The following is a 13,338-nucleotide window of genomic DNA, read 5'->3' on the forward strand; positions in this document are numbered from 1 at the left end:
AGGAAAATCAAAGATGTATGTTAAGAAGAACAGAGGTCCCAAGACTCGATCTTGGGATAGCCCCTATGTCACAGAAAGAGTTATAGAGTTACCATTACTATAGACAATCTATTGCGTTCTTCTCTAACAGTAAGAGTTAATTAATTCAGTGAAAATTAAAAAAAAATATCTTTTGATAACGATTTTCAGTATCAACCGTTTCAAAAACTTGAATCCAGCAGAGTAGGACAAGAGGACAAGACACTTTATTTCGATCTCTCAAATCAATAATTATACACGAGAAATGAATTTTTATAAATCCTTGTACACGCCGCTAAATCATTAATAATTTTATTTAAATCGCAATGGGCGGGGTAAGTTATATATTATGTCAAGCGTATGATATTGTTTTCCTAAATTCTGATTAGATTGTGCTGCTCACGTTTTGCAAATTGTCCTTGCAGATAATAGATAAACTCTTTCGTCTAATCGACGAGAACAACTTGGGCACCGTCACTTCCGAAGAAATAATGGAATTTTTGGCTACAATTACTAACCAACGGTAAAAAACTGTTAAGTATACAAAAACAAACATTTTTAAATCGTGTGTGTGTCTTTATAGACCCAGGACTGGTTTCGACAAAGGTAGCATAGACAGACTCGAGCAGTTATTTCGGCAGACCGTTGGCAATGAGAAGGAAATCAGGAGGGAGGAGTTTCAGAAAATCGTCATTTCCAAAAACGTTCGTAATTGCTGTATTAAATTTCAATATTATCGCAACTGCAGCTCCTTTTTTAGCCATTCTTCACCGAGAGGGTTTTCCAAATATTCGACAAGGACAATTCAGGGTCCATTTCGTTGCAAGAATTCCTCGACTCGATGCATCAGTTCGCCGGTCAAACTCCCGACGATAAAATAAGATTTTTATTCAAAGTATACGATTTGGATGGTACGTTGGTCAACTCGAAACGGGATGAAAATTAACCAAAGACAAAAATTGAACAGGTGACGGTTTGATTCAACACAGAGAACTACAGCACGTGATGCGCGCGTGTATGGAAGAAAACGGAATGCAGTTTAGCGAAGAACAGATCGAAGATCTGACGGTGGCGATGTTTGAAGACGCCGACACTAACAGCAGGGGCGCAATCACTTACGAGGCGCTGAAAAGTCAACTGGAAAAGCACGGAGGATTATTGGAAAATCTATCAATCAGGTTGTAGAATGAATTTTTTTACGTGGTTCAAAATCTTGGTCTGTTCATAGATATAAGAAAGTGACCAATATCTTTTTAATGGGATTATCCAAGGGTGGTCATTAACATACAATGCAAATCTTTTACCTAAAGTTTCGGAATTTAAATTCAGGTACAATTGTGTCCGTAATAGAAAATAATTTTATACCTACCTGTGTTTAATATTCTTTGGTTTGGTATAGTACTTAGTTTAAGTTTATTAGTAATCGTTCTTATTTCGTGTGTAATACAGCATGTGTTGAATCGTGTACGAATTATGCAAAATATGCGCGAGTCTAGTGTATCTCAGGAGATGCTCCTGCCCAAATGTAGCAAACACTATTTTATTGAGACTAAGGAAGTTATAAACAATGTTTATTTGACTCTCATTGAACGTGGTGCCAGCTAGCAAGCATCTTTAGAAGAAACGGCCACATTGACGAAAATTCCAACATCAACTGTATGGAAACTTGTGAATAATCCCATTTCAGGGATGAAAAAAAGAAGCGATGCTGACATTTTCTTGAGTGTAGATGAAAGTGATCAAGATATAATACGGCGTAAAATTTATCAGTTGTACGAGGAACAAAGCGTGTCTACATTAGATATCTTAATTAAAAGATGAGACCGGTGCTAAATGTTGCAAAACTACCTTATGGAAGCGTATTCAACACATGGGTTTTAGATTCCAAAAAATTGACAAAAGGCAAGCTTTAATGGAATCTTTTAGAATTCGGAAATGGCGACTGGAATATCTAGAAAACAATGAGGATTTACAGAGAACAACACAGGCCAATTATTTACTTGGATGAAACCTGATTCGACACTTACGGAAAAGGGTTGGGTTGACTCAACTGATAAGTGTCACGCCATCAAAAAGAGGTAAAAGAATATCTATTTTGCATGCTGGCTCTAAAGATGGTTTCTCTGTCTTTGAAAAATATTAATGATTCTTCTCTGGATTAGCATGAAGGCATCACAGCTGATTTATTTGAAAGTTGGTTTAAAAACAAACTAGTTCCAAACATTCCTCCTAATAGCGTAATTGTAATATACATTGCAAGTTATCACAGTAGACAGTTGACTAAAACCCCTTCCTCATGTGACACAAAAGCAACAATCCAAAACTACATGTAAAATAACGACGTTTATTTTTACGAAGATTATACCAAAAACCAATTAATTGATGTTCTACCTACAAAAGGAATACGTCTGTGATAATTATGCAAAAAATATAGGGCATACAGTTTTAACCACCTTACCACTGTATATTTAATCCCATTGAACATGTTTGTTAACTCCAATGTCCTCAAACTTATAGAAACCGAAGTTTTTAACATCCCTCCACAAAGTTGGGCAAATTCTGTTAAAAATATAGAAAAAGCAGAACAATCGTATATCCATATTGCAAATAATATAGAACAAATAATAATTATCATAAATAAATAAATATTCGGCCATATTTCATTCTTACAGCTTGCCCGGGTCTTTCCTTAATTCGTATCCGTCAGTCACTTCCTTATATCTATGAACAGACTTTACCTCTTAAAATAACATTTACACTCAGCGTTTGTTTCAGATAACAATAATCAGTAACGTTCAATATTTCCTTTCTAGTATAGACCGGTGGTTGGTACCGCCACCACCGAAGTCGTCGTCCGGCTCACTGTTTCGCAGAATAGTATCCTACAGGCCGTACTACCTTACCGTTCCATATATAAAAAACAACTACGTATACTTACTATTTCTGAGCGCGTTTCTACTAACAAACGTCGCCCTGTTTATATCAAGAGCCGTTCAGTACCGCAAAAGCAACTGGTTCACCATCTTCGCCAGGGCATGCGGTAAGCCTAAATTATACTCCAGAGACGCAAGGCCATAAACTATCGTATGCGGTATTATAGGCCAATGCCTGAACTTCGACTGCATGTTCATCCTCGTTCTAATGCTGCGACGATGCATAACGTTCTTAAGAACTCGCGGATACGGCTCGGTACTACCCTTGGATCAACACATCTACTTCCACAAGTTAACCGGATGGTTGATATTCGCGTTCAGCTTGTGGCACTCTATAATGCATACATTTAACTTTAGTAAGTATCGAGTATGGTAGCGTATTACCTTCCCGGAATGACGTAACGCTGTTTTATTTATTTATTTATTACAAGTTTAGGTCGCTTACAGTACTTGGTACCAAAAAATAGCAACCACAATGTTAGTTCAAATCGGTGGATTTATACAAAACAAAAGTCGGATGTAGAACATTATACAAAAAGAGGAAGATATTTAACACTCATACACTGCTAAGTTACACTATAAGTCCTAGTAATGGAGTATTTGATATATCGTTGAAACTGCACCTGAGACATTGAAGAGACGTCGAGGTTAAAATTGGAGTTAAGTGTATTTATTATACGAACTTTGCATTCTTAGCAAAGGGGAATGTTGCCCTGTGTTGGTTCTACTATATGGGATTTGAAAGAGATTGGCGTATCTTAAATCTCGAGCGGGAATTCTAAAGTTAAGTTTCGAGAATCAATTTGTGAGTTTGTTTTATCTCCCAAACTAAATATTTTGAACCGATTTTTAATCGGGCGATAATCTCTTTCTTCTATACGAGTGTGGGTCTTAAGAGCGAGAAATTTTAAGAATTTATTTTGAGTGTTCTCGATTCTGTTGATATGAACTGCGTAGCGTGGATTCCAGATAACAGATGCGAAGGAAATCCTACTTTGAATAAGGAAATAAGCGTTCGAGGATCATTGAAGTCCCGGGAGTTTCTATTAATAAAATCAACCATTCTATTATTCTATTTATTATTCTTTGTCTATGATGTCTAAATGACCACTTTGTGTCAAGTGTAACTCTCAGATCCCTTACTTCGTTCACTCTTACCAGGTCATTGTTATTTATTTTATAAGTAAAATCTATTTTGTTGACTTTTTTGGTGAACGAAATACTGCGACATTTTGCAGGATTTAGAAAAAGCTGATTGTCACCGCAGTATCTTTCAAGCCTGATGAGATCCTGCTGCATTTTACGGCAGTCCCTGTGGGTCGCTACGACACCAAATAATATCAGATCGTCTGCATTAAGCAGTATATTGCAGTATTTAAAACAGTTTCTTATATTGTTGATATATATATAATAAAAAATAGTGAGCCCAGGTGACTACCATGACGGACTCCAGACATTGCATGAAACGGGTCTGGCACATGTCCAGTAATCGAAACAGCACTCTCTCTCTCTCAGAAATATAAGATGGTGACCACTTCACAAGTTTCACATTTTCTCATTTTAAAATAAGGTATTTCTTATTTTATATATATTTTAGCAATGATCCTTAACCTAAACGTATACAGTAAGGTAGAAAAGAGGGTTGTGCTGAGCGCTGGAGAAAGCTAATTTAAAATTGTCATTTTCCGTATAAAAAGCGGTGTAATTGTTAAAAACGTCTGGCAAGTGCCGTACAAATTTTCCTTAAAAGCGCCACCAGAGTTTTCACAAAAGTATTTTATAGCTCCAATAACTAAAATGTTCTCGCCAATAAGGTCACAAGGATTCATTCTTTGTTTGCAATGTAAAAAATTGATGCCAGTTACCCATTTTTATCAAAATTATTTTCAAAAAAAATCTCAAAAAGAGACAATACTGAATATAACTAACTTCACTGTCTTCAGAATCAAAACAAAATTATAGTATGTTTTCATCGTCATTGTTCATCATCATATATCTGTATTGTCTTTTTGGATTACCATTGTTTATTTTTTCCCACACTAGCCCTTAAGGCTAGCAATATATTGGTCACATTTCCTTTTACTATTTTGTAGCCTAACGGTTTCACATATTCATCTAAGTAGAATTTTTTTGGTTGAAATTGCTTTCTAAAATACTCCACGTTTGATCCTTACTAGGCCTTTCTGGTACGTCAATGTTCTTTTCTTTTAACCATCCAATGAACCTCTGCTTTTCTTGGAATATCCTCTAAAATGTTGGAACGATAGCTTGCATTGTCCATCACTATCAAACCTTTTGGAGGAAGGTTTCGTACCAGCTAATTTTTAAACGAATTTTTAAAATTTCATATTGTCATGATACGCTCCGCTTTTTAGTCTACTTTTAAATATTTAATTGGCCTCCTTTGATTCATCGTAAAGCACAATACATCATTGTCGCTGACTTTCAATAGCATTTTAGAACTTGTAGACATAATTTTATCCTGCCTGCTGTTTCCAAACAAGCTTTGACTAAAAACCCAAATCTCTGGTGATGGTATAAGCATCTTCTCCTAAATTTGAACTTTTGATATATTCCCTTTCTGTGAGGTAAATGCATCAGGTATTTTCTACTATTCGATTCTTCCACTTAAAATCAATACTTTTTACGTATTTTCTTAGCCAGCTGATGGAAACATTTTAGTGTTTTTAACCTAAATCTGAATTATGACATAGTCTTTTGGCGCGTACATGTAGTTGATCAGCAATTTTTCTGGCATTCTGGAGGTAAATGATTCACTGGTCATTGATTCCACTTTTCTTAATATTTATGATTGTTGTATCGCCAAGTTGTGTTGCATTTGTAGCTCGTTCAATTACATTGTCAATATTTTCTCCCAACCCAAGATATTCAAAACCGCTGGCTATGACTGCTGATTATATCTTAGCGGCATTTTGGAAAAGTTTATAAAGAGTCATATTCAAAATGTTTTTTTCAGAATTTTCTTGTCTCTGTCGGTTGACATTCATTAAACAAAAGTAACCAGAAATGACGTCATTCCAGAAAGGTAATGCGCCAGTTATATCCATCTAAGGACGTGGATAAGTTTCGGATTGTCTTCCTAGGTTTGATAGTGATCCACGACCCCGTACTAAACAAAATGAATTTTACTACTGGCGAATGGCTTTTTACTAGCAAACCCGGACTCTTCGGTCTAGTACCTGGATGGGCTAATCCCACAGGAGTAGCCCTGTTTGTGATACTCTTGGTAATGTTTATCTGTTCCCAAGCTTTCGTACGAAGAGGCGGTTGTTTTGAAGTAAGTATTCGCACTTGGAACCGACCGTTACTAACTCGATCAAACTTCCAGATCTTTTATTGGACCCATCTGATGTACATCCCGTTTTGGGTGTTGCTTGTATTGCACGGTCCCAATTTCTGGAAATGGTTTACATTTATCGGCTTGGTTTACCTAGTGGAACGCGTGTTTCGCGTCGAGTCCACCATGTCCAAGCGCGGGAAAAGTTACATCAGCTCGGGACTACTCTTGCCCTCCAAAGTAACTCACTTGGTGATCAAGAGGCCCAAAGAGTTCGATTTTCATCCGGGCGACTACGTATTCGTTAACATCCCAGCCATTGCCAAGTACGAGTGGCATCCGTTTACCATCAGTAGCGCTCCAGAGCAGGAAGGTGGCTTCTATTTCACTAAATGGATTTCGGCGAAAAGTATTGACTTAATGATGTCGTAGATTACATGTGGCTCCACATCAGAGGAGTGGGTCAATGGACCAATCGCCTCTACGAGTATTTCGAGAAGGAACAAGAAAAGCTTCACAATGGCGAAGTATCGCCCGTCAAGCAACACTGTCACAAAGGGAACGTTCCCAACGGAACGCCGCACTCCACCAACAACCAGACTACCTTCAAGCAGATCCAAGCGACCGTCACCAGGAGCTGGTCTAGAAGAGATGCGAACAAAAAATCTGGAGTGCAGCTTGTCGGGTTCTCCAACGAGACCTTTGAGAAGGAGACCCAAAAGTCTCCGCAATCGGAGACCGATTTTGGAAGGCCATCGTGTAGCACCTCCGGTGAGAATTAATTATCGGGAAGATTAGGATAAAACGCTTTTCTCGTTGTAGATATCGCCAGTAGATCGCGCAAAATGTCTCCCGAGAATCGACTGCAGAGGTTGTTGTTCGCAAAGAGGGCGCCACTGGAGAAATCGTTGTCCATGCCGGATATGCAGAACCACGCCAAGAAGAGAGAACGAATTTTGGCGTGAGTTTACTCAATTTTATTGAGATATAGATATAGCTGCGTTGCGTCGTCAGGTTGAGGGAGTATATGAGATCAGAGTCGGAGAAGAGCTTCGATCAGTGTCAGATGAGGAAGGCGCGTTTGAAGTCGTTGGGTTTGGCCTATCTGAGCCCTCAGAACAAGAGCCTGGCGCAGAGTTTCCGATACATGAGGAACAAGCCGACCATTATTGCGTTCAAGACACCCAGCTTGGAGAACTGCGAGAAGAGGGATTCGACCAATTCGTTTGAAACTAATGGTACGCAAGTTTTTTTTTTCGACCATTAGAAATGCCAGAAAACCACTAAAATGATCTAATTTTGTTTGTTTTGTTTGTTGTTGTTGGTATGTTTATTTTTATTAATAGTATAGAAAAGATATCAATGAATCAAAGTTTCTTCCTGCACATGTGAATATCGTTTAAATTGTTCAAGTTGAAAATAAATATCTTAGGTGATCATTTCATAGGTCGACCAATTAGTTATCAGTCCCCGGAAAGACGAGCCGAGGAGGGCCTTGCATTGCAACTATGCAACTTGTCACCTGCGTCGTCACATCTAAAACCCGTAAACTATCCCGTGGGTAAACCTTTGGAGGTAAGACAATAAACCAAGCGCATTTTGACTTGAACAACCAAGCAACATCAACTAGTGCATTATTTGATTTTGTTCATCAGAGTTCGAGAAGGAAATACTTCCTGGACTATGGTGAAAACGAACTTAAAGTCAGATTGTCTGACAGCGACGGGACCGAGGTGATTTTCGTGGTGATTGACAGCTTACGCGCTCTTATAACCTTGTCTCTATTGCCCGCCCGCATTTGCAATTGTAAGGCTTTTGTCGTTGCTGCAATTATCAAGTAAAAAAGAAAGTCTTGAGGGATTGAGAAACTCTAGATAAATAAGAACTCGCAATGGAACAAACTGCTAACATTATTAAAATTTTAAGTATAGTCTGTCCCAATCTTTATCATGTTGGCTTTCGACGGATCCAATGAAAATTTAAAGATGTTATTACCTATTGTTATTGAGTAAAGCCATTAACAAAAAAATTCTTCTCACTTGAGTGACAAGACAGGGGTGGGCTAGGTATATTTCTTTCTTTCTATATTGGACAATCCTTTATGCTGTGCGTTTCGAAAAAGCTATGTCGCTTGATGGAAAACATGTTGTGAAATATGTGTATTAAACTTATCAGAGGACTTGTTAAACAAGAAATTTCGTCGAAAAGGAATACTCTTAATAGTGGAGAATTGAAGAAAAGAAATGTATGTAGGCTTGAAAAAAATGAAACCGGTGTTAAATGTGGATGAACCTTATGGAAGTGTATTCAACACATAGGTTTTAGATTTAAAAAAATTGACAAAAGATTTAATGGAATCTTTTAGAATTCGGAAATGGTGACTGGAATATCTAGAAAAAATTAGTATTTACAGAGAACAAAAAAGGTCCAATTATTTACTTGGATGAAACCTGGTTCGACACTTATGATACCGCGGAAAATGGTTGGGTTGACTCAACTGATAAGTGAAAACCAAATGCGTCATCAAAAAGAGGTAAAATAATTACTATTTTGCATGCTGGCTCTAAGGATGGTTGGATTCCAAATGGACTTTCTCTGTCTGCGAAAAATATTAAAGATTCTTCTCTGGATTACCATAAAAACACCACCGCTGATTTATCTGAAAGTTGGTTTAAAAACAAACTAGTTCCAAACATTCCTCATAATAGCGTCATTGTCATTGACAATGCAAGTTATCACAGTAGACAGTTGACTAAAACCCCTTCCTCGTGTGACACAAAAGCAACAAACCAAAACTACATCCATAATAACGACATTTATTTTCACGAAGATTATACCAAAAAGCAATTAATTGAGGTTCTACAAATACAAAAGAAATACGTCTGTGATAATTATGCGAAAAATCTAGGGCATACAGTTTTAAGGCTTCCACCTTACCACTGTATATTTAATCCCATTGAACAAGTTTGGCACCAACTGAAATCTGCCATTCGTCGTAACAATGTTTTCCCCATGTTAACTCCACCGAGGTTTTTAACATCCCTCCACAAAGTTGGGCAAATTCTGTTAAACATATAGAAAAAGCAGAACAATCGTATATCCATATTGCAAATAATATAGAACAAATAATAATTAGAACAGGCGATGATAGCGATAGTGATACTGATATATTATGTGAATAATTTTAAGTAATTTTAGTATGTAATAAAAATAATTTGTAATTTTATTTTAGATTTAAATTTTATTTAGATTTAAAGGGTCTTTCTTTAATTCGTATCAGTTAGTCACTTTCTTATATCTATCAGACTTTACCACGGTCGTTTGCTATGCTGAACTGAATATTTGTTAGAAATTTATCTTTAATTTGAATTCAGTTACAAAAAGGCCAACTTTTGGGAATCTTAAATTCATATTAAAAAACGGTATGTATGCAATATTTGGGCTGAACAGGCCGGGCATACTGTTTTACGTTTTCCTCCATATCATTACATGTTTAACCCCATAGAGTATCTGTGGAGCTAAGTAAAATCAAAGGTCAGAGCAGAAGATGTTATCATATGGCATGTAATTAATATCATACCAAAAGAGGGCTGGAAAATTTCGGGACAGCACATTATGAAACTTCAGGACATTTCTATACAAAACAACATAAATCCTATTATAATTAATCTCAATGACGACTCCGATAGTGAAGCAGAATTAGATTTAGACATTTAGAATAAAAATGTAAATATGTACAGATATTCCTAGCTATGAATTTATTGTATATTTTTAAAGTCGTTGTTTTTTTCTTAGTGTAACTTAATCAGATTATACCCCCACCTAAATAAACAAAAGAAAAATTATATTATTACGAAAACCATTGACAGTCCGTCCCAATGTTCGGTCCTTTGATACCTATGGGGCCAGAGTTTTATTGCCGTAACTTCCATAATTGCGGGCAAAAGCCAGCACGATGAAGATTGAGACAGACTATACATACATTTTGGAGACATATTTTAAGCTTATCGGCCCCTGTATTACCCAAGAAACATATGGAATAAACCAATGCAATGACCGGAACCAACGTCTATTTCCTGCATATACCTACCAGACATATAGATGGCCCTGCATATGCTAATAGTACAGGAACTCGTGAAGCAACTATGTAACAAAATTTTGAGAAGGTCTGTTCAATATGCGCATGCGCGATATTTGAAATTTCGTTTTTAACCAATGGCAGCTCTAATTAAAAATTCTGACGTTCGACTCATAAGGCCTTGCGGCTTTCAACAACCAACATGGCCGCTGGCAAGTCGTCAATGTTTGGATGCTGCAATTTTACGGGAGTGTTTTTTCCAAATATGTCGAAATCCTATTAAATTTTCAGGCAAAAAAGAAATTAAGGTGTGAAAAGCGTTGTTAAAAAAATTAGCGACAAGTGCATGGTTAATATTATGCTGAATTACAGCAAACGGATCGGCGTCTTTAATATAATTCTGTAAGTAGTTTGGCATTTTGGTTCTTTAAGCCCTATAGACACGATACCAGCTATTTTTTCCCGAATTTGTGCCCGTAAATCGGCGCAAAAAATAAAGTCGAATTCACGAAATGTGACTCTAAAAGTGTAACTATAACTTTGAGGTAGTACTAAATATCGCACTGGAGACATCTAAGTGGAAAAAATGTTCAACAAGCACCTCATATAGACAGACGCGCATTCTTTCATCGCAAGTCTAGTAATTGCAAAAAGTTTCGCCTCCCAAATATACAATTATGAAAAGTAGCAATTGGCAATTTCATTAAAAAGCTGTAAGTATTGGAAAATGTAACCAAGAAATTTAAAAACTAGTATAAAACAAGTCAATAAACAATTAGCCCTAAATGTAACAGACTTAACATTACCAAACCCTGAAAAGTGTAGTTTATTGTCTCAAAATTTAAAAAAAAAATTGCTAGCAAAAATTGCATGGCGGCTACAACAAAAAATTCCCAGCAATTGTTAAATGCTAAAAATACAGGTAGAAATTGCATTGTGTCTACGGGGCTTTAGATATTAGTATCAATTCACACAATAATTTAGCTATATTTTATTGCAATTTGGATTCAAACGTAAATGTAAACAATGTCACAGAGTGTTAGTATTTTCTGGCAATAGCAATTCATAGCCCGACGTTGCCAATTATATTCGGATTTCAGAGACTGATTTTGCGTTCTTATGAAAATTACTCGATATTTCAGAAAAATTACGGCAATGTGACAATTCGGTTAGTTGGGAGTGACGCATGCGCAAAAGATCCACACCTTCTCTACGAAAATGTCATAGCCACCTGCGGCGCATCATTTTTTACTGTATTAGGGCCACTATATTATCTTATAGCTATATGATTTCAAAAATGTCCCAATATTGGAAGGAGCTATACTTTGGTTTATGTTGGCTGCCGAATTTTAACTCTTTTAGTTCTTTAGAATGACTTCTACGTGGTGTCGTTCCAAAAATAAACAATTTATTATGTCTCAAGATTTACATCGACGGGCCATATGGGGCTCCGTCCAGCCACATCTTCAGAGCCCAACATGCGGTTCTTATAGCCACCGGAATAGGAGTGACGCCATTCGCTTCGATACTCCAATCCATCATGCACAGGTACTGGAAAGCTAGGCACACTTGTCCGAGATGTAAATTCTCCTGGGCCAGCGATATTCCCGCCTCAATTATGAACCTAAGAAAGGTGAAAAGACTTACTCGACTGACAGCGCAGCGTCTTTTCAACGCCTCCTTCAATTATCGTTCAAGGTCGACTTTTTCTGGATCAACAGAGATCAGCGCACGTTCGAATGGTTCGTCAATTTGCTGTCGCAGCTGGAAATAGAACAGGCCGAACTAGGTGGAGCGATGGAGAGGTTTCTGGAAATGCACATGTACATCACCAGCGCGCTCCAGAAAACCGACATGAAGGCTGTCGGATTGCAATTGGCGCTGGACTTGCTGCACGAGAAGGTTTGTAGTAATTGAAGTATGCAGATGCGCCGTGGCTTAGTTAATCTAATGAGTTTGGCAAATAATTAATACCGTCATCAATCCAGTTGGTTTCATATCGACGAAATAGATTTAAAATTTTATCCCCTTGCAAAATATAAATGTTGTGGAATTGGTTGCGTAATGATGAAATAAATTTTATAATATTTGTTTTTCTATTTCTAGGAGAAACGAGACTTGATTACGGGTTTGAAAACAAGGACCAATGCCGGCAGACCGAACTGGGACAAAGTTTTTAAGCAAATAGCCGATCAGAAGAAGGGGAAAGTCACGATATTCTACTGCGGTCCTCCTCAGCTGGGAAGGATTTTGAGGGTTAAGTGCGATCAGTACGGCTTCAGTTTCAGAAAGGAAAGTTTTTAGAGCCTACCTAGTCAACCGCTGGAATCCTACGCGAAATGATTGAATTATTTGTTTTATATGTTTATAACTATTTTTTTATTGCCATCGGTTTTAATTTTAGATGGATAATTATGGTTTTGTAAATCTTTTTGTACAGTTAGTGAAAGTTAATTGGTATTGTAAAACATTGTATATAATTTATTATTCGTTTGTTTTGTATATACATTTACATATTGCAGTATTATTTTTTACTTTTCCTTCCAACAACAAATTCTGAAAAGGCTTAATTGGATATACTGGGTGTTTTTTAATTGAATGTCCATAATTAAAGGCGCGATTTTTGGGTCCATTTTTACAAGAAAACGTCATATGAACTTTTAAGATACAGGGTTTTAAAGTTTTCCAAAATGAAATATTTTTTTAATATCTATATTACCACTTTAAATATTTTAATGAAATTTGGCAGGCGTACAGAATTTCACCTAAATATTTTGGCAGACTTTGATGGTACGCCACTGATTAATAACGAAATAAAAATTATTCTTGCGATCTTCAATCATTTCTACATAAACAAAATAGTAAACAACAAAATAAAATAAAACAAAATTAAAATTAAAACACAAAAAAAAAATATTCTCTTACTGCAGCACTAAAGTGAGCAGGCGCGCAGTCATGCATGAACCACATTCTGGAAAAATTGGCAAATCTGCTTCTCAAAACCGGCGATA

General features: G+C 36.8%; 1 protein-coding gene across 2 annotated transcripts in view; it reads left to right on the top strand.

Annotated features, from left to right (window-relative positions):
* LOC132706792 (NADPH oxidase 5) overlaps window positions 1-12,841 on the top strand; it is a 127,062-nt gene extending 114,221 nt beyond the window's left edge. Inside the window, exons 5-20 of one of the 2 annotated variants that reach the window (XM_060678335.1) lie at window positions 444-541; window positions 602-722; window positions 779-929; window positions 986-1,196; window positions 2,832-3,058; window positions 3,119-3,307; window positions 6,056-6,249; window positions 6,301-6,622; window positions 6,682-7,020; window positions 7,072-7,210; window positions 7,264-7,487; window positions 7,697-7,824; window positions 7,905-7,982; window positions 11,751-11,960; window positions 12,026-12,229; window positions 12,434-12,841. In XM_060678335.1, coding sequence (XP_060534318.1) covers window positions 444-541; window positions 602-722; window positions 779-929; window positions 986-1,196; window positions 2,832-3,058; window positions 3,119-3,307; window positions 6,056-6,249; window positions 6,301-6,622; window positions 6,682-7,020; window positions 7,072-7,210; window positions 7,264-7,487; window positions 7,697-7,824; window positions 7,905-7,982; window positions 11,751-11,960; window positions 12,026-12,229; window positions 12,434-12,631 — 3,033 coding nt within the window. In that variant the 3' untranslated portion in view covers window positions 12,632-12,841. The remainder of the gene's footprint in view (window positions 1-443; window positions 542-601; window positions 723-778; window positions 930-985; window positions 1,197-2,831; window positions 3,059-3,118; window positions 3,308-6,055; window positions 6,250-6,300; window positions 6,623-6,681; window positions 7,021-7,071; window positions 7,211-7,263; window positions 7,488-7,696; window positions 7,825-7,904; window positions 7,983-11,750; window positions 11,961-12,025; window positions 12,230-12,433) is intronic. The other variant, XM_060678343.1, reaches the window with a different exon arrangement.
* The last annotated feature ends 497 nt before the right edge of the window (window positions 12,842-13,338 follow it).

This window comes from Cylas formicarius, unplaced genomic scaffold (genome assembly GCF_029955315.1).
Source record: "Cylas formicarius isolate icCylForm1 unplaced genomic scaffold, icCylForm1.1 PGA_scaffold_10__41_contigs__length_53128322, whole genome shotgun sequence".
Taxonomy (NCBI): Eukaryota; Metazoa; Arthropoda; class Insecta; order Coleoptera; family Brentidae; genus Cylas; species Cylas formicarius.